A 20,538-nucleotide genomic window follows, 5' to 3' on the forward strand; every position below is an offset into this window, starting at 1 on the left:
CTGCTGTTTATGCTGCTTATGCTGTCATTCCTGTTGTTATCACCAGGTGAACTGCCTTTATAAAGAAACTTTCAAATTAATGTGCCTTTTTTGTTAATTGGTTATCTCAAAATGCCTAAAACTCTTAATCCCAAATAGATGGTAAATGCAGTACTAGATACTTCTTTCAAATATATGATATATACTTTTGTGATGGCATTTACTTGAAACATTTCCAAAGAATTAGATGAATTCAAGATCCCTACTTCACAAGTAGCAGATGAATCACTAGGCGGGAGCAACACACTGAATCTAGTTCAGTATATTATTATGATAAGGCCAATTTTTTAGCTTCATACCATGTTTCATAAAGTCCACGAGAAAATTCATAGCTCAACTCTAAAAAGACCATTTCTTGGATAAAATTTTCCTCCAAGTCCAGGGGAGACTGTATAGCTCAACTCAAAACAGCATTATCCGTACTTGGGTCAAGTGGCAACGGCTGCAGTTCCGTTTTTCGTCCTAACCATAAATTAAACTAGAAAGTCGTACCTTCTTAGTCATGTGATTCCATAATCTGGTCAAGTTTCCTAAATTGCATTTTTATGCCATTTTTTCAGTATTTGCCAAATAATCTCATTCTATTTCACACGGTCTTTGTTAATATCCATGTAAACTCAATGATACAATACAGTTATGTCAGTTTTGGTATATTGCACTGCAACGAGATTCTGACTTATTGGACTAAGCAAGTTATGTAAAGTACTTTGCAAACAGTTGCAAAGTTTATTATGATTGCTTCAAGTGATGTTGGACATACTGAAAAGTGGAAGATTTGGTGTTCATAAGTCTGTACATGGTGAGTGCAAGAGAAGAAAGTTGCCTGATCACCTCTCCTAGAATATTTGATATACTACGTTTCTATAATCTGATATAACTTATAGGCTCATAGTTATGTAGGAGGATATGAAAGCTGGTTTCTGAATTAGAACCCATTATAACTCCAGATAGTTGAGCAATCAAGAAAGTCTGCCATGCTCATAAACCCATCATACTGTAACTGTTGGTTATCTTTTTAAAGGGGAAATTACAACTCCATGATACGCATCAGAAGACACTTGCTTATTTGCCCCACATATATGAACGTCTTGAAATTGTCCGAGTTCACATTCATTATTAAACACATGATGTATATTGTATGAAGTTTCAACATCCTGAAGATTCCTGTCTTGATATGTGTTATGATATTTCCATTGTACTCTGAAAAATACTGGCCCAACAACATTTTGTTCATTTGATGTATGACATGTGATACATTTACCAAAAAGTTTTGTTTCCTGGTTATTCCTTCTCCTTCCTTTTAGCGGTTTCCACCTCACTTTCTCCTACTCCTACCCCCTTCTTGTGGCTGAAGTGGTTTTGCTACTGGAAACATTATAAAAGTCTTAAATGGAAAGCGTATTGGTACGCTGTTCCATCGGGATGCTAGTAAGTGGGTTCCACAAGGAGAAGTTAGTGCACGTGACATGGCAGTCGCAGCAAGAGAAAGTTCAAGAAGGCTTCAGGTAGTCATACAGTAAAGGGAATTCTTGTTATATATCGCATATAAAATCTTTAGCATGTTACTATTTTACCTTGCAGGCTATGTCTTCACAAGAGAGGAGCAAAATTTTGTTGGATGTAGCTGATGCTCTAGAAGCAAGTGAGAAGCTGATAATTGCTGAAAATGATGCTGATGTTGCTGAGGCACAGCAGGCCGGATATGAAAAATCTTTGATATCAAGGCTTGCCTTGAAGCCTAGTAAGGTGAGACACTGCCATACTAAAAAGCAGCCTTTCAATTGAATCATTGTTTTAAGTGTGGTATTCTCTCCTGAGTTCCAATCTCTCTGTCTGTCTGTCTCTGTGTGTGAGTGTGCAAATTTCTTTTATCATCTTTAGGTTTCGAGTCTCGCAAATTCTATTCGTGTGCTTGCAAACATGGAGGAACCAGTTGGCAGAGTTCTGAAGAGAACAGAGGTAAGGAAATGGCTCTCGTCGCACTTATAGCATGAATAGAAGGGTATGGCAATGAGGAGTCCAATAGACTGACTTACTTTAGCGGATACTGTATGCAAATCATAGGTTCATGGGTGAACATCCTCAGCAATGATAATTGCAAGAGGAGTGAGATTTTAAGTTGTGAACCTTTGTTCCTAAACGTAACATGCTACTTCAGTTTCTTCTAAAATAAGTAATGCAATATGTTTTTCAAATAAGCCGACAAGAAACAAAGTATGTGAGGGTATTGGGTGTCAAGGTCAAGCTCAAGTAATAAACTCTAGCATGTACACCACCACCCAGTTTATGCATCTAGCTCTCCGTAATATCTGCTTTTCCTGAGATCAATCACCTGTTATGAGACAGAATATGAGCTTGAGTTTGAAAATTTGCGAAATTCCTCATAAAATGTTTATGTTTGTATATCTGTGTGCTTGTATTATATTCCTGGATGTTATTTTTCTGAATCCTTACAAATAATAAAATCTGATATTCAGCTTTACCACGTGATTTCTGGGACCAAACTGCTAACTTGTCCTCAATTTGGGTTAAGAAAAAATCTTGATCAGAGATCAAAGAGTTCCCAAGCTGGTCTGGCTTGTTACTCCATCATTTGCAATTTTACATATCAAGTGACTTAAGATCTACTGTATTTTACAGATCCTATGACGTTTATTAGTGCCATTAGGACATAGTGTTTTGTTATTCTGACAATTATTTCTGGCACAGCTTTCACAAGGACTCATCTTGGAGAAACTGTCATCTCCCTTGGGTGTGCTTTTGATCATTTTTGAGTCTCGTCCTGATGCACTAGTGCAGGTAAATCACACAACCACCTTTGTATGGAGCTCTTCTGCATATAGAATCAAATGCACACCTAAGTGTAATAAGCACGGCAGCTTTAGTGTAATTGGACCTGCTGTCATTTTAATGATCAATGACTATTATGTTCCAATATATCTTTTTTTTGTTTTTGTTTCTTTCTTTTCAATCTATCGATATGCCACCTATTACTTCGTTACCCATGTTGGCTTTAACTTCTCTTTCTTTCCAGTGCTTTTTCTTTAATGACTAAACCTTTCCTTTTTTCCACTTCATATATTTTCCTTTCAAAATTCATGGATGTGCTTTCCTATGTTCCATATTTTAGCTAGAGGTTTTATCCGATATCCAGAATATTGCCCTGTTATGTTACCAAGCAAATTTTAGCATTAGCTTTAACTAGTTTGTAATAAGAAAGAGGGTAAATGCATTATCCTCTGGAGAAAGCAGTTTGCAGCTGTTTTCAGAAACAAAGACAAAGGGTAAAGATATAAAAAAGACTTTTAGAATCCAGCAACTTTCGGGAGACTATTGGGTATAACAGTATGTCTGGTGTAGTATTCTTTCCAATATGTGTCACATGTTTCTTTCCTCCTTTTATTTTAAAGATATAAGAACTTGCTAAACTAGCAGCAGAATGCTATTTTCGACTTCAATAAAACGTATATACAAATTATTTATGTTCTTTGCCCGAACGAAGTCATGGCATTTTGTTTCCTTTACACAAACTCGTGGAATTTTGTTTCCTTTAAACAAACTCGTAGAATTTTGTTTCCTTTAAACAGATAGCTTCGCTAGCAATTCGGAGTGGGAATGGGCTCCTCTTAAAAGGGGGCAAGGAAGCTAGAAGATCAAATGCAGTACTACATAAGGTTTAATCATTTTGAAATTAATTTGTAGCATGTCGGATTGGTTCTCCTGGACTTTATAGCCTCATTTTTTGTAATTTCAGATAATTACTTCTGCCATACCAAAAAATGTTGGGGAGCGTCTTATTGGACTGGTTACTTCTAGAGAAGAGATCCCTGAATTGCTCAAGGTGGCTTGAAATAATATTGTGTTTCAGTATTCTTAAATATTCTTGTTTAATGGTTACCAATCCAGAATATAAAATGAACTGAAGTTTAATGTTTTGTGGCAAAGCTGGATGATGTAATTGACCTTGTGATTCCACGAGGCAGCAATAAACTTGTTTCTCAAATAAAGGCTTCAACAAAGATTCCTGTTCTTGGACATGCTGGTTAGATATATTTTACTTTGATTACCTATGTCAGCATTTTCTTTGTTATAATCTTGATCAAGTAGTCATGTATTCCATGTATTGAGAGATTTAGCTGTGTTCTTTTCTTTCCAGATGGAATCTGTCATGTTTACGTAGATAAGTCTGCTAATATGGATATGGCAAAGCAGATCGTTTTGGACGCGAAAACGGATTATCCTGCTGCCTGCAATGCAATGGTCTGTTTGATTCCTTATAATACGTTGCATTCTTAGACTATTGAAAGTTAATTTAATCTCTTTCATTCTGAAGGAAACATTGCTTGTTCACAAGGACTTGGTTCAAACTGGCGGTGTAAATGAGCTCATTGTGGAACTTCAAACAAAAGGTTTGGTTTCTTCATAACAGCACCTCTCCCCTCAAAAAGGGAAAGAAAAATCATCTGGTCATCCTTGGGCATGGTTAGGAGGTTGTTTATTTAACAATATAAAATGATACTTAAAAAGGATAACCTATCTATGTCTTTAGGTTTTTGGTACCATACACTTGTAGAGATGGGTCCATCGTTCTCAGAGTCTTACCTGTTGGATGATTCCCTGGATCCTGTTCCTGGCATTATGAAATGACTTTTGTATCATGGTAGAAATAGTGGTCATATATTGGGAATCTTGAAGGCTCAACCACTCTTTCACTAAGCTAATGAATTAAATGACACAACAAGTTTCTTTTGAGTATATAAATGTAACTTTTTGGACATTGCTCTGCAAAATAACAGTTGAGTAAAAAGCTGACCAGAATTCTTGCCTTCAAAAGAATCCTGTCTTCGCAGTATGGGTATAATGATGTATATGTTTTAGGTGTCACAATATTTGGCTGACCTCAAACCAGCTCTGTACTAAATGTTCCTGAGGCACGTTTACACCATGAATATAGTTCTCTTGTATAACGATGTATTCCTGTTTCAGGTGTCACAATATTTGGCGGACCTCGAGCCAGCTCCTTACTGAATATTCCTGAGGCACGTTCGTTACACCATGAATATAGTTCTCTTGCTTGCACTGTTGAAATAGTGGATGATGTAAAAGCTGCCGTTGATCATATACATCATCATGGAAGGCATGTTAGCTTTTCAAATTCTTTGCAGTTCATCTTTGTTCTTTTACTTCGTTGCGTCATACAAATTTTGATTGCTTGTTTATTGTAAAAGTGAGCACATAATAGACTCTCTCTTAATTGCAGTGCGCATACAGACTGCATCATAACTGAAGATCATGAAGTTGCAGATATCTTTTTACGTCTAGTTGACAGGTAATCAGTCACTTGTCTATTATACTACGCATTCCATAATGAAATTTTAATGGAAGTGGTAGAAGAGATAATTGCAATGCTAGGCATTGTACTTTTACCTGCTGGAATGAACTTAACATCAGCTGTTGACATTTCCAGTGCTGCTGTATTTCACAATGCAAGTACACGATTTTGTGATGGCTTTCGTTTTGGACTAGGAGCAGAGGTATGCTATATGTGCCTCTGTTGGAATGAACATTCCACCATAGTTATCTTAGTTATACTCTAATGTACTTGTTGAACAGGTTGGCATTAGTACAAGTCGCATTCATGCTCGTGGTCCTGTAGGTGTTGAAGGATTGCTCACAACACGATGGTATGTCTGTGCAACATTCTTTCTTTCTTGTAATACTAATAGGCTAAATGATCTTTTTCTTGTCGGTACCAGCTTGGAGCTTCTTTCAGATTATTTATACTGTCAGTATGTCTGCATATCATATTCAAGGTTTTGTTTCCATGAACCATCTCTTCACTCCATTCACCGTCACCCGAATGTATACAATTACAGCAATAGCATGCCAAATTCTTCATCCTTATTCCTCTTTGTTGATAAAACACCTTGTCGTTTTGAATTTGGCATTTGAAACTTGTACAGTCGAATGCCTACTCTATTTCAACTCGAGCTTTCTTTTCCGACGGCTCTGTATGCGACACAAAAGAAGTTGACACCTCTTTTTCCTGTGTGTTTTGAGTTCTGAAAGGCATTCAGCCATTTTATCTGCTCTACATTCCTAAGGTAGGTCTAGTAAAAGAGTGAGGTTCATCGAGACCTGTTTTAATGTGATACAGGCTTGCACGAGGAAGTGGACAAGTGGTAAATGGTGATAAAGGCATTGTGTATACTCACAAGGACTTAAATCTGCAGGCTTAAGACCAAGCAATCAAAATAACCAACAATGATTTACAGGCTAAGTTGCTTCCCGTGATGTTACTACTATTTTCTGCAGCTGTCTCATGATTCAATCGTAATCGATGCAGATAGCTATTGTCGTTACAAGGAGAAGCACATAGTTCAGGCAACCTACTTCGGTTCCAACACATGGTGTGTATCATCATATTTAGACAACTTGGGTTAGCATAAATTAATGGATATCTCAAATTTCATGAGAATAATAACTTGCAGGATGAGTGGTGTATTTATAAATATTATTTGGGTGAGAAATCTACACGGAAATATACTAATATTCATGCTTGATTGGATGTCTTACTTTAGTGAGTTCACTTGCATTCTGGATATGAAAACTATGTCCACTACATAGTATCTCAGGTTTTGCATGCTGGTTTTTTCCCATTTTGTGTTATCTGAATCTATTGCATCATAATTTCGGACATCATCAAGGCAGAAACAATCATGAGTTCCCAAACTTGATGTAGAAATCTATGCTGATGTTTAGTCTAATTACAGAATGTTCTTTTACACTAATGTTCATTTATAAAACCATACCCTTTTTTTCAGGGAATAATTTCATCTAGTATCGCACCGGTTGTTTCTATCTAATAAAAAAATTCATCAATTAGTAAACATAATAGAAAAAATTGATTGAAAATTCATATTTATTTTAATGGATGAAATTTCGCAAATTATATTGGATCTATGTATAATTACACTAATTTTTTTTTAAAAGAGGGAGATATAATTTTTCCTTTTTTTTTTAAATCAAAATGCTCTGTTCTTTATTATAAATCAGATCTTCTTTGAGAAACATTCCAAATTCTATGGACCCGTCCTAAACTTGTGAACTCGGGCAGTAAGATAAATAGTTTTATTTAAGTTATTTGGTATGATCAAAATGGAGTAAATTTTAAATATTTTTTTGTGTTTGGTATAAAAAAATAGATTGAGAAATAAAAGACTAATTTATAAATTTTTATTGATTAGTCATTTCTCTTGATTTTGTACTAGAAAATAAATAAGTTAATATTATTACTCAAATAATTTTAAGTTACTAAAAAATTAAAATTAAATCTAAAATTGTACTAACAAAATATTCATCAAATAAGTACAAGAATTTTTTTTATATGGTTGTATTTTCTCAAAAGTTATATACTGGTGTTATTAGTGGGAAAAGAAAAAAAAACTGAAGAGAAATTATATGTATGGAAAATAAAGTAAATAAAAATAAAATACGTATATTTTTTTTGTCTTTTTAACTTTTTGTCAATTTTCGATAGAAACAAAATTGAACACCGAAAGACTTTCACATACATCCAATTTTATTTCCGTCAATCTGTTGATCCCTCACCAAATACCAAACTTTTTTTATATATCCCCTTTTATTTTTAGTTTTTTTAAACACTCATTTTTTGCCCAAACAAACAAGCAATTATGCTTAACTGTCTCCATGTTGTTTCTCTTCTAAAATATAAATGTTTAACTTGTCTTATTTTGTGGTTAAAATATTTAGGATTTGTCTACTCATATTATAATATGTAATTTAAAAATTTGCTAAAGTAAAGTTGTCATACCCCATCCCACATCAATTTAGAAATAGATATAATAAATACCTCATAAGCTTTGTCCATATATTGAATGCTCCTTTTTTATAATAGAATCTTAAGATTGCATCTCCTGAATTTGGAGGGAATTCTCTTGCCAAACTTTTATTTATTTTTTTAATGGTTAATTTAACTTGCATGGGTAATCAAATGCAATTTACTCCAAAAATATGTGAAATGAGCAAAAAAAAAATTGTCAAAAAAGAATTAACAAATTACCTCCTGGTATTTTAGAAAATGGAGCAAATTACTTGCCTATCAATATTTTAGATGGGGAAGGTGTTACTTTGCGTCATTTTTAAAAAAATATATAGTTTTTTACAGGAATTTTTTGGCTCGTATCTCATATTACATGAGGTAAACTGTATTTTTCTCGATTAATCCGGGCACTTGATTTCAAAATATTCCTCTAAAACTATTAACAAACAACCTCTAAACTCATAGGGGCATATTTGTAATTTCACAAATTGAATATCTCTAAAATATTAAAGAATTGGAGACCTAAAATAGCTAAAAATTCTCAGGTACTTGCAGAAGAGAAGCTCCCCATATTCACAAAACTAAAGCACGGGTTCATCAGACTTAGATCCTTTTATAATACCATTATTACATTTTACCCTCTCAAATTTAAGGATTATATCTAAATTGCTTTAAAAAATATAAGTTCGATATCATGGATTTGAGTCCGTCAGATGTGTGGGTATCTATTCTACTTAATGTGAATTTATTGTAATGAGTAATTCTTGTTTTTTCTAAACAATAATTTTACTACGAAATTAGAAAACTTTTTATTTATTTTTTTAATTTTTGAGCAAAATATTTATCGCATATTTCTCGCAATTATTGGTGTTGCACGTAAATATTTTATTTAATGATAATCAATTTTGTATTTTTCTGAATTTAATTATGTTATACACATATCAACGTAATCAAGACATTTATAACATATAGTTAATGCACTAACCATCGCTGCATCATCGTTTCAATCCACCACTCAATTAACATTACAAACAGAATTCATGAAAAGAACCACTTTCTACCTCATCAAAGTTTGTATAATTGAATTTTTCCAGAATTACTACATAGACCTGAAGTAGCAGAATATCAGTTGCATGTTTATGTAATACAATAAAACTCGTTTTATGAAAAATCCCACCAAATTTTTTCCCATCTCCGCTGCACCTTACGCCTGAATAAACTTCTGGAGGTTCTTCAGCCAACTAATGTATTCTCTGCTGTCCTTGTCGACCATGTACCCGTGTAAGAAATTGGTAGTGCTGGGTTTGATTCCTCTAAGCTCCAGATACTTATGGAAAGCCTTCTGCAAATTCTCGTCTAAATCCCTGAAGAAAGGAAGACACAATATAGACGATGAGAGCATGAGAATCATCAACCTCCATTCATCAGAAAATTTGAAACATACAAAACAAATCAAAACTCACGCAAAGTCAGGCCCTTCATATGCTATCTGATCCTCAGAATTTTCAGGATCCTTCACGGATAAGCTGTCAATCGCTATCTCATCAGGGTATGCAGTACAACCAAACTCCAGACAAGGACCACTCTTCTTGGAGATTCTAACCACCAGTGGAATACTAGATTGGTTGCCCCTTTCCTCTCCTTCCTCATCATCATCGTCGTTCTCCTCACCAGTAACAAGATCAGGCATGTGAACTTCAACACTTATGGTTTCACCTTGATATTCTCTGGTTAGTGTTATAGTCTGCTGTCCAGGATGGTCTTCAATTTTAAAGGGGAATCCCTGTGGAACTTCCTCAGCCTGTAAAAGAATGCAAATCAGAAAACAGTCACATTTGCAGCAACAGAACTCAAACAAGGATGCAAGCAAAATAACAATGCTTTGCATTAACCAACATCACACTTGAATGTAGTTAACTGAAACTAAATGAAGTCTAACCCTTACACAATAGGTATGACCTCTCCACGTTCTTTCAGGTAGTAATCGTGGAGAATAAAATTATGTGTAAATCATAGCAACACTCAACACCCTTGAGGTTAGCTCTAACTATGCGAACACTCTTTGTTATTTACAAAATTATAAGTACACCCCTCAATGTAATTTACACCAGAAGGTGTTTTTGTAAGTTTTTGTCCCTAGAGGTGTTGATGTACACTTACAACCTCATGGGATCTACTTGTAATTTTACAAAGGGCCGCTGTGTTTGTGTAATTAAACCTAACCACAAGTTGTATCAATGTAATTTACCCAAATATTAATCATAAGCTACAGAAAACCAGTTCCCGTTCATGAGGACAATTCCATTATGCGAATAAACTAAATGGTGGAATTCAATTACGCTTATCAATTTTGTCCCTTACATTTTAAAACCAGAAGCATGTCCTCAACTATAACAATCTAAAATTGAATACCATATAATATTGATGTAGGATCTGAGTTTCATAGGTTGCAATTAGGATCGCAACAGTTATATATCTCCGGCCTACTACAAAATTGACATACACAATCAGCTCTTTGGCATCATTTTACAATCTGTAAGACCCCATCAATGTACCACAATTTTGAGAGGGCAACATATATACAGAAGTACATATAAAACCTAAAATAACTAGAAGTAGAAAGACGCCCATATTACATTAGAAAGAAAATGGTAAACCATTATCCAAGGAAAAAAAACCAACAAAGAATCAATTTGCAGAAAAATTAAAAGCATTTTACCAAGACTATGAGAGTAATTACCAAAACCTAAGTGTAATTCCTCGTAATTTCGAACTTCAGCTACAGAACCAAGCATAGCAAGTTTAAATGAGAAAACAACAAAAACCTGATCCTCTTCCTGAGACTCGACGGCGCACTGAATCTCGGACTCTATGACGCGGAGGAGCGACTCATCGGAACTGGGATTGGTTGAGTACTGGTGGAATAACGACGGAATTGACCTCTGAAGGAGATTTCGTGAGAGGTCCGCCACGCGGCTGTTGACGGTGGCGAAGAGGGCTGAGCTATGGTGGTGGCGGAGGAGGTACCCTTCTCTTACGGCGGAAGCCCGGAAGGCCAAATGTACAATTCTTGAAGTAGTTCTTCTAATCGCGTTGTTGAGTGCCATTCTTCTGGATGAATTGAGAATGGAAGAGACTGGAAGGAGAGAAAGAGTTTAGTTAGGGTTTTAGCAGGGTTTTGGCCGATGAGCAATTGTCATTTTATATATAGCCGTTTTGGTTCTTGATGAAGTAAAGCGTCTCCTCTTAATAGAGATTACTTCTAAGATAATGAAATATATTAATTTTAAATTCCAAAATTAATTCACTTCATATTGATTAAAAAAACTTAGATTTTTTTTTTTTTTTGGAAAAAGGCTTCCAAAATTATTTTTTGACAAATCTCGATTTGTTTTATCGTATCCTAAAAGTGAATTTGTTTTAACTCACAGTAACTATGTGAGGACAAATTTCATCTTTAAAGAGAAGTGAAATCACTTTTCAAAACTTCGTCAGAATTCTTCATAATATTTGGTTTCAATTTTGCTTCATCTCCAATATAGGCCAAAATATGGACAATGTTCGCCTTGATTTGTTTTGAAAGTTTTGGTGGTGTTTTGAGATGTTTTAAAACGGTGCTTCATTTGTTTTTTGTCAAAATAAGTCTACACTAATTATCGCCCTACGACTAAAAAAATTATATACATACTCATACATATATATAAAAGAGATTTGACAATGAAGAGTAGTTTTTGTCTCCTACTAAACAACATAAAACATACCACACTTATTTCATACTATCTCCAAAAACAAATCCAAACATACACACTATCTCTAACGCAATTTAAGAAACACTACTTAACGGGCTAACTCCCAAAGAAATAATATCATATATAACATTTTCTTACACATATAGATTCAAAATTTTACTAAAATGTGGGCTGGTTGAAAAGCAAAATTCAATGGAGTGTAAAAATGGCCTTTTGTTTAAGAGAATCGAACAACCCAGCGGTCCAATCGTCGACCCGCTTGAACCGGTCTCAGGTCAGTCGAACCGATTGGGTTGCAGAGTGGTATAAATTGAGCATAAAAGTTCCTAAGTTTTTCTCTCTTTTATTAGCCAAAAGTCCTTAATTTTCCTCTCTTTTTTAAGTTATTGGTATTGGACGCTTATTATTTGAATTTCATGTACTCTTTTGCTATATTTTTTTATTAGACTATTACATCTCTATTTTATGTTACTTAATTATGACATATATTATTGAAAATATTTTTTGTAAAGAGAAAAATACTTAAAAAATAAATTTTGAAGTATATGTATATTATTTAATATTTAAAGTTAATTTTTATATATTTTATAATTATTTATGACATATTATGACGTTATCGGTTCGACAACGGTTCAACCAGTGATCCGTAACCCACTAAATTTTCTGATTTGATGAACGATTCTTTTTATTAACAATAGTTAATGAATAAATAAAAAAGTTTAACATGAATAAATTTAAAAATTTAAAATATTCAGGATATAGTAATAAAAGAAAAAAAAATTAACATGTTGGAGACAATATTATAAAAATAAAACAGAACTGGGAAAATGTCAAATCAACATAAAAATCTACAAGTAACAAATGATCAATTTCACAAATTGGAATTTCTCATAATAAATTTCAAAAATCGAAGACTTTGACTAATTAATTTCATTTTAGTACTAGATGTTTTTAAATATTATTATTTAAACTTCATGTTTATTAGTTTTATTAAAAGATTATAAAATATAATAATTAACAAATACAAAAATGCAAAATTTCAATTTATAGGATTAATTTATTATTTAACAGTATAATTAAATTTAAAAAGTGAATTATAAATGTTAAAAATAAATCTTTCTTCGCAAGCTGACACAATTGTTATCAATTTTCTGAAATTATAACTAATGCAATATATTAATAATTCAGTAATAGAAATATAAGCAAAACTACAAACTTAATATTCTTTTTTGAACTAGTTATATATTTACCTCCAAAGTACATTTTAGTTAGTTCAAAAATAATTACAATCAGATTAAAAGTTATAAACTTATGACGTTTATAAAAACATGGTTATAGTGAAATTTAATCCCCAAAATTAGTATTTGCAAAATGGGTCAAATAATACAAATTAAGGATAGTTACACTCTTCTTTTATGAGATTTGGTGTAAGTACACATAAACTTCATATAGTTTGAAAAATTACATTTAACACTTTTGAGGTTTGCTTTCGTCTAACAAATAAGTTCTCCCATCGATCAAAATTCATTGTATTTGCTGATATTAATATTAGTAAATTCGATGAATTTTGACTAACGAAAGACTTATTTGTTATACGAAAGCAAATCACAAAGGTGTTAAGTGTAATTTTCTAAATCACGTAAGCTCTACGTGCAATTACACCAAATTTTTTTAAAAAAAAAAAGGAGTGAACTTCTTCCTACAAATAATTATGTTTGCACCCGAAATACCGCTTTGGAATGCTGAGAGCTCGACACTTTCAATATCTCCTTTTTTGTATTATTATTACGTATAAATTTTAAAATTACCTAACTAAATTTCGGACAAATCAACATAATTTATGGTTTTTCTTGAAAAAGCAAAGAAAAATTCCCGTGTGTGCTTTTGTAGAGAAACCAGCAAATACACTTTTTCCATTATTTTGCGCTTTCATTTTAGTTGGTAAAGGCCAAAGGGCTAAGCAATGATCACAAACATATGATTCAGACAATCAGATTCAGATCAAAGATGAGCCAGCCAGCCCTCTCTCCATCTCCACTCTCCTCAAACATTCAGACATAAATTAATGGTATATACTCTGAGAGTAGAGGAGCAGTGTACAGTTCAAAAAGCAGCGAATAAATTAATATATATGGTCTATTTAAAAAAGTCATCAGCAGAAGGGGATTTCCATTTCTTGTTTTTGCTCAGGGCAGAAGGAAGACATTTTCAGTCTCATGGGAGGAATGTTCTGACAATCTGAGAGCATCCCGTGGTCCCATCTTTCTTGGGGGTACAACCCATCTCATAAAGATTCAATCTTGACCAGGGATACACACGAATTGTACATATACAAGCGTGGGTGTGTTTGTGTAGAGAGAGAGGGGGGAAGAGTGAGAGAGATGAAGGAGGTGTTTGGAAGTCCAGGTAAAAAGAGTGGGCTGATATTAAGGATAGGACAGTGTGTGTTTGCAGCTGCTTCAATTGCGGTCATGGCTTCTGCTTCCGGCTTCTCTACTACTACCGCCTTTTGGTAATTGATGATATGCCTTCGATTTTGCTCGAAGATTTATTCTTCATTGAGCTGTTTTCTGTTTTGTGGGACACGGGATAGACAAAATTGTTTCTGGGTGTTTGTTATTTTTACCATATTTGTACTAGTTAAAGACTCTTTGATCATTGAGGAGTCCCTGAAAGAAGAAAATATGGGTACGGAAAATTCCTGATTTTGGTAACTGATTGAGTATAGGAATTGAGAATGATTGAAGAACACATGGGTATGGAGAATTCCTGATTTTGGTAATTGGGAGTGAATGAAGAAAATATGGGTATGGAGAATTCCTGGTTTTGGTAACTGATTGAGTATGGTAATTGGGAATGATTCAATAAAATATGGGTATGGAGAATTCCTGATTTTGGTAACTGATTTGGAAACTGGGAATGATTCAACAAAATATGGGTATTGAGAATTCCTGATTTTGGTAACTGATTGAATATAGTAATTGGGAATGGGTTGGTGGAGAGAGACAGAGTATTTTGGGTTGATATACAAAAAGTGTATGTGATATTGGCAAGAAATTCTAACACTACAAATTTAATGCATTTTGTTTCTAAATTACCATAAATGTGTATAAATCATCAACGAGGGTATGATCTAACACCATTACTATGTGTGAAACAAGGCTACTTTCTAGCAAAGGAATGTTGAGCATTGTGTTCTGTGTTTTTGTCTACTGCTTTGTGTCGTTTATGGTAAATTAAGTGGCATTTTGGTTTCTAATTTAATTTGTGAAATCAACAATTTTTATTCAATAACCAGTGCTCTTGCTAATGGATAAGGGTCTGTTTTCGCAGCTACTTAATTGCATCAATGGGGCTTCAGGTTTTGTGGAGCTTTGGACTTGTGTGCCTCGACATACATGCTTTGAGGTTCAACAAGGATCTGCATACTAACATCATTGTCAGCTTGTTCGTCGTTGGTGATTGGGTAACTAACACCTCTCTTGCCTACATCTTTGCAGTTGCTTCTACTTGAACAATGGCTGAAAGATATCATCCCAGTGAACTTAAGTGATTTCTCATATGTTTGAGGTGAACTTAAGTGATTTCTCACATGTTTGTGTGAACCTACCTGTCACAACGATGACCAATGTGCAAAATTGACTGTCCTTTCTTCTCATTTCTGTGTGGGAGAGCTAAACCCGAGGCGTCAAAGGCTTTATTGTGTAACATGGTGAATGAAATTATCTAAGCTGTAGAAGACAAAAGGTCATGGAAACTGATAAATTAGTAAAACCCTGCTAAATCCTAACAATAGCTTACCATTAGTCTTACTCAACCCATGCCAAGAAATGCTGGTTGAGTCATGGTGCAAAGGACCTTGTTTTCAAAGTCTGTTGAGCCTTAATTCTAGTGCAGTGATGAGATCCTTTTTGTCTTCCATTTACACAAAGCGATCGTTTAATATGTGTTCCGCTGCTTCTGAATATAATCAATCCATAATTTTTCTTCAATAGAATAAGCCTTCTGTTGTAAGGTAGAAATAACTATATATTTCTGCATAACAATCTAAAAATGATTTATCTTGAAGAATTCTTGAGGAATATTCCAGGTAACAATGTAGAAGCATATTAATATATTTGCGTGTAAATGAATTTTAGAAACTATGGGGAATCAATTATATTGTGAAGAAGAATGCTAAATGCAAAAGATAATCCAACCTCATGTTTCTAGAACTGAAAACAGGAATTCTGCTCACTTGCATCCTTCTATTCTAGGCTTAACTTGAGTAGGACATTAAGTTGTTAGCTGCACTTCAGCACTGTGGCGAAATTGTAGGTGAAGTGTAGCTTTTCCTGGTTGACATTTTCATTAGACTTGCTCATATCTGATTATTGAGCTCTCTATTGGTGATATACATGTTGCAGAATTATACTTCTATGTGTATCTATCTGAGCATGTTATTCTTTTACAAGTGAAGTTGTCCAAAATTACCCCCTCACCTAGCCTACTCAACCAGATCTATTTGCATTACACATTAATTTGCTATCTTATCCATACTCGGTTGGGATGGAAAAAATGAAGGTATAAGAGGAAGGGAAGTATAAGTATATGTATAAGAAAGATTCGCTTGTTTGGTTAAAGATAATAGCTGGAGATAAAGAAGAGAATGAGGTATAATAAACTCCTCCAAACCCCATATAGCCTTCTCGATTCAAGGACTAACTCTTCTTTTGGTTTAACAATAATAACATTATCTTTCAACGTAACTACTTTCTGTGTATCGGTATATTGTTTAGATGATTATTGGAGAACTTTAGATTTTTATGCATCTTTATAGTTTTTCCCTAAAGGACTTTCAAGTAAACTTCTTACAAATGAAATATTATTCTTGAACATCCAAAAAGATAATAAGAAAATCTGAATGAGGATGGAGTTGAGTACTTTATTCGTACATCTCCTTATTATTCACAGGCTCCCACATCACAGTACACCTAGACACAACTGAAAAAGTTAACATTCTGATTACAGCCTCCTACTAGAGGTGGACAATTCAACGATAGGCGTGAGATTCAATAAAAGATTGCTTAGTAACAATTAGGGGTAGGGATGACAATGGGCTCTGGGTTGATCAGGGACCGCCTCACTTGGGGTGGATTTTGGAACTACAAAACAAGTGCCAGGCCGGGTTCCAGACTCAGACATGACTATTAAAATATTTCATATACTTGAATTACTATTTATGTATTTATATAATATATATAACATATATATAGTATATATATGCTCACATAGACACATACAAAATAAATAAATTTAAAAGAATGAACTAACTTGTTAAATATTTTATACTTCCACATTCTGCAAGTTAAGGGACTGGTGTTAAATTGTAACTCTTCGGACTAATTTTGTAGACACCCTAAAACTGCAATTTTTGAGCATAGATACTGCAATCCTGAGAATCCCTTGTAATATAGCTATTTAAGTCACGATATGTTACTTTTTGTTAGTGTCAGATTTCCCTACTTTATTGTTGGAGAAGTATTGTGTCACTTTAGAAGAATGGTTTAGCTGTAAAAGTATAGAAATTTTCCTAATCAAGTTCTCCAAGTCTTAAAACATTGAAAAAGAACCTTACAAAGACATCTTTGAACTACATAAACTTGACAAATTTATTCCTCCAAAATATACCGTTATAGATACATCCAGGAGCAGAATAGTCATTTAATAAGTTTGTTATTTATTTATATTTTTTTTTTTTTTGTATCAGGGATAAAATTATTTCAGTGGCTGTGGGTTTATAAATGGAATACTTTTAGATGTCTAAGGGGATAAAGTGTAATGAACTATTTTGGAGGGGTTCTAAGTATAAATAACTCTTAATTTAATCAGTTTATTGTACTTCCATCTAATAATAGGGCTTAAGCTTTCACCGCAGTGATAGATTTACACTTGGTTTAGCCCAATACTCTTCATACTAACTCCGTGGTGCAGAAGTACGCTGTTTAATTGTCAGGACATCGATGAACACTGTTTGGTTAGAGAAAGTCGAGAATATACGTCTGTACGTAGTCATATCATTTTTCTGATGCAGTGATGAAAGTGAGGAATCTTGCAGGGATAGAGCTGTCTTTCTCTTGGCTGAAGCAGCATATCCCAAGCATACTAGTCGTAAAATCTGAACCATCGAATTCAGATGCAAAATATATTAACAGTGGGCTCTATCATAATCTTAATTATTGTATTTTGGATACAATATTAAAAGCCAGATGCTTGTGCATGTTACTGAGCCCTTGGTTGATCTGAAGAATAATTTAAAATGTCTGGCAACTGAAGAACCTCCTTAATGCATGTAGATTGTCCGAGAGGATTTGCATGTTTGTATACCATAATGCTCTTCCTGGTTCATCCTTCCTTCATAACTACTCTGTTTACCAAATAGCATAAAGACCGTGAAGGGAACTCACTTTAGCACTACTGTACAGCACAGAAGTGCAATTGAGCTAATCCAAAAACCAGAATGTTGTAGATATGAAGCTCGAGCATGAACCAGACGCAGCAAAGTCAAGCTCATGCTGATGCTCACACTCAATCAACTCATGCTTGATCTTGGCTTGAGCATACAAGTTTGAGCTTGAGCATGAATTCAAATAGCTTATTTTTCAATTTTTATCAGTATTAGTCTTCTTTTATTTCCCGTTTCTTTCCCCTCTCTGATATAATGTGCTGGAAAGAGAGTGGAAAATTCTTATTTCTTTCTCCTCTCAATAATTTTAATCAAATATATATTCGAAAGATTGGAAAATGCAATTCTGATGCTATATCACATTAGTATTAAATTATTAATTAAATTGATATCTCAGTTAATATTTGAAATCAGTTGGAGGTTACGAGCAGATTGTGGACTAGTTGAACAAGAATGTGCCAGGCTCTACCATAAAAAAATATTCAAGCATGCGAGCTGGACTTGAGTTTGGTAAATACAAACTCGCATATCATTCAAGTTGGCCTAAGAACCCTGCAGAGATGCTTGATTCATTTCTACACAAAGCATCATACACTGCTCTAATTTGACTAGGCCAAATGACATCCTTTGCCTTCTAAGATTAGGTGTCAACGATCAGAAAAATTTATAAGTATCACTTGCTATAAAATTTATTGCATGATATCTCTGGAAATAGTGAAAACTGTTAAAACTTGTCCATGAATATTTCTTGGGCACTGCATTTGAGCACCACATTCTCCTTGCTTTACAAAAACTCATCCATGAATATTTATGTCCGTGGTGCAGGTGACTGCTACTCTATCCCTGGCAGCCGCATGCTCGTCTGCAGGCGTTATGGTGCTCTTCACTAGAGATACCAATATCTGCAGGGTGGATGCCAATTTGTCGTGTGATATGTTTCAGATATCCATAGCTTTTGCTTTTGCCGCATGGTTTCTTCTTGCCATATCTTCTTATGTCATGTTTTGGCTTGTGGCTTCAATTTAAAATACTTCTCGTCTACACCTTCGATGCACGTGCACGTGCACGAAGTCGCAATGTATATATATGAATTGTCAATTTTTGAAGAGTAACAGTTTAAATATTTTTCCCAACATTAGCACACCTAGGCTGTTTCCAGTTTGTGTGATATTGGTTTTATTTTTTTCCCTCCTGTTTAAAGATCCGATGAAACACTATAGGAACGTCTGTCCATATATTAGTTTCTAATAGCGTACAATGATATTGCGTGTCACACGATTGACGATCCATTGTGTGACAATCGACATCCAAGGGTTTATCCTTGAAAAGGTGTATTGCTAGGAAGAGGAGGTCTTGGGACTTGCAAGCTAATCATGTTCTTCTTTTGCAACTGATGTAGGACACATGCCGACATCAGTGTTGAACGAGAATTCAGTTTAGCTAAAACTCTCCTTTGATTTGTTCTTGTTGCCTCATTGTTTCTCTTTCAAATCTATGCTCCCTGAAGAATATTTCGGTGATGGTGGATATTCATCCTGTGATATTCCAACTAGATGCGACGATATTTGCACAGTTATAGATCCGTCGTTGGAGTGCAATTCGTAGAAGAGGGGCCGACTTAACTTCGAAAATTCTTCAACTATTGAAATAGGGTGCAATAATTTCATGTTGTTTATAGACTAAATTACGTTGGTATTTTATGAGGTTAGGTTTAATTATACAAATACTATTATTTTATACACTTTTTAATACACCCCATGAGGGGTGTCGGTATATTTTACCTCATGAGGTAAAGTTTAAGTTTTTACTCCAGAGTGGGTGATAATGTAAATTATAATTACAACCTCAGAAGGTGTATTTATAATTTTGTAAAAGATATGCAATATTTATATAATTACAACCTCAAAGGGTGGATTCAAGAAATGATAATGGTTGCTGCAAATTACTCTATTATCCATGTGTGTTTATATGAAAAATCGTCATAAATGAGTTTAACCTGTCGATAGTTTGTTAATAGTTTTTCAGGACAACTACGGCACTCTTGGGATTTTCTAAAATATTTGTATATTTTCTACACTCGTATAATTTTAGTTTGGCTGATATTTGTGGTCTTATGAAAAAAATCTAGTTGCGAATATTATATTTAGGGATAATACATTTGCACCCTCTGATCTATGGTCTATTTATACAAATTACTCCTATCTTTTAGATACTTACACATACATCCACCAAATATCATTGTCACTTACATAAATCATCTCTTATTTTTGTAAAAATTACACACACCCCCCTGAAAATATTAACATTATTACACAAATTATCCCTGTATCTATATTTTGAATACTCAAATTTATTTTTACAATTCATTTCTTCCATTCAAAGAAACTTTTAGTCAGAGTAATAATCTTAGTATTTTCTGATAATCTCACAATTATAAATTGTTATTCTCTCAGCCCACTATT

At 34.0% G+C, this 20,538-nt stretch overlaps 3 protein-coding genes across 4 annotated transcripts in view; 2 read left to right on the forward strand and 1 right to left on the reverse strand.

Moving 5' to 3' along the window:
- Window positions 1-6,602, forward strand: part of LOC105160941 (delta-1-pyrroline-5-carboxylate synthase-like) — a 10,013-nt gene extending 3,411 nt beyond the window's left edge. The window contains exons 7-21 of one of the 2 annotated variants that reach the window (XM_020693440.1): window positions 5-46; window positions 1,394-1,544; window positions 1,621-1,785; window positions 1,921-1,998; window positions 2,749-2,838; window positions 3,627-3,713; window positions 3,794-3,880; window positions 3,985-4,081; window positions 4,196-4,299; window positions 4,373-4,448; window positions 5,026-5,176; window positions 5,300-5,368; window positions 5,507-5,573; window positions 5,653-5,723; window positions 6,197-6,602. In XM_020693440.1, the coding sequence (XP_020549099.1) occupies window positions 5-46; window positions 1,394-1,544; window positions 1,621-1,785; window positions 1,921-1,998; window positions 2,749-2,838; window positions 3,627-3,713; window positions 3,794-3,880; window positions 3,985-4,081; window positions 4,196-4,299; window positions 4,373-4,448; window positions 5,026-5,176; window positions 5,300-5,368; window positions 5,507-5,573; window positions 5,653-5,723; window positions 6,197-6,278 (1,417 nt within the window). In that variant the 3' untranslated portion in view covers window positions 6,279-6,602. Of the gene's footprint in view, window positions 47-1,393; window positions 1,545-1,620; window positions 1,786-1,920; window positions 1,999-2,748; window positions 2,839-3,626; window positions 3,714-3,793; window positions 3,881-3,984; window positions 4,082-4,195; window positions 4,300-4,372; window positions 4,449-5,025; window positions 5,177-5,299; window positions 5,369-5,506; window positions 5,574-5,652; window positions 5,724-6,196 lie in introns of both variants that reach the window. The other variant, XM_011078481.2, reaches the window with a different exon arrangement.
- On the reverse strand, window positions 8,850-11,103 carry LOC105160942 (uncharacterized protein At2g39795, mitochondrial). The gene is made up of 3 exons (XM_011078482.2): window positions 10,708-11,103; window positions 9,346-9,683; window positions 8,850-9,246 (listed from the first exon to the last, which is right to left on the reverse strand). The coding sequence occupies exons 1-3, from the start codon at window positions 10,987-10,989 to the stop codon at window positions 9,087-9,089; spliced, it is 780 nt and encodes a 259-aa protein (XP_011076784.1). The 5' UTR covers window positions 10,990-11,103; the 3' UTR covers window positions 8,850-9,086.
- On the forward strand, window positions 13,546-19,526 carry LOC105160943 (CASP-like protein 5B1). Its single transcript, XM_011078483.2, has 3 exons — window positions 13,546-14,143; window positions 14,965-15,097; window positions 18,902-19,526. Exons 1-3 carry the CDS (start codon window positions 14,013-14,015, stop codon window positions 19,100-19,102), a joined length of 465 nt encoding a protein of 154 aa, XP_011076785.1. The 5' UTR covers window positions 13,546-14,012; the 3' UTR covers window positions 19,103-19,526.

The sequence above is a fragment of the Sesamum indicum genome, linkage group LG4 (genome assembly GCF_000512975.1).
Source record: "Sesamum indicum cultivar Zhongzhi No. 13 linkage group LG4, S_indicum_v1.0, whole genome shotgun sequence".
Lineage (NCBI taxonomy): Eukaryota > Viridiplantae > Streptophyta > Magnoliopsida > Lamiales > Pedaliaceae > Sesamum > Sesamum indicum.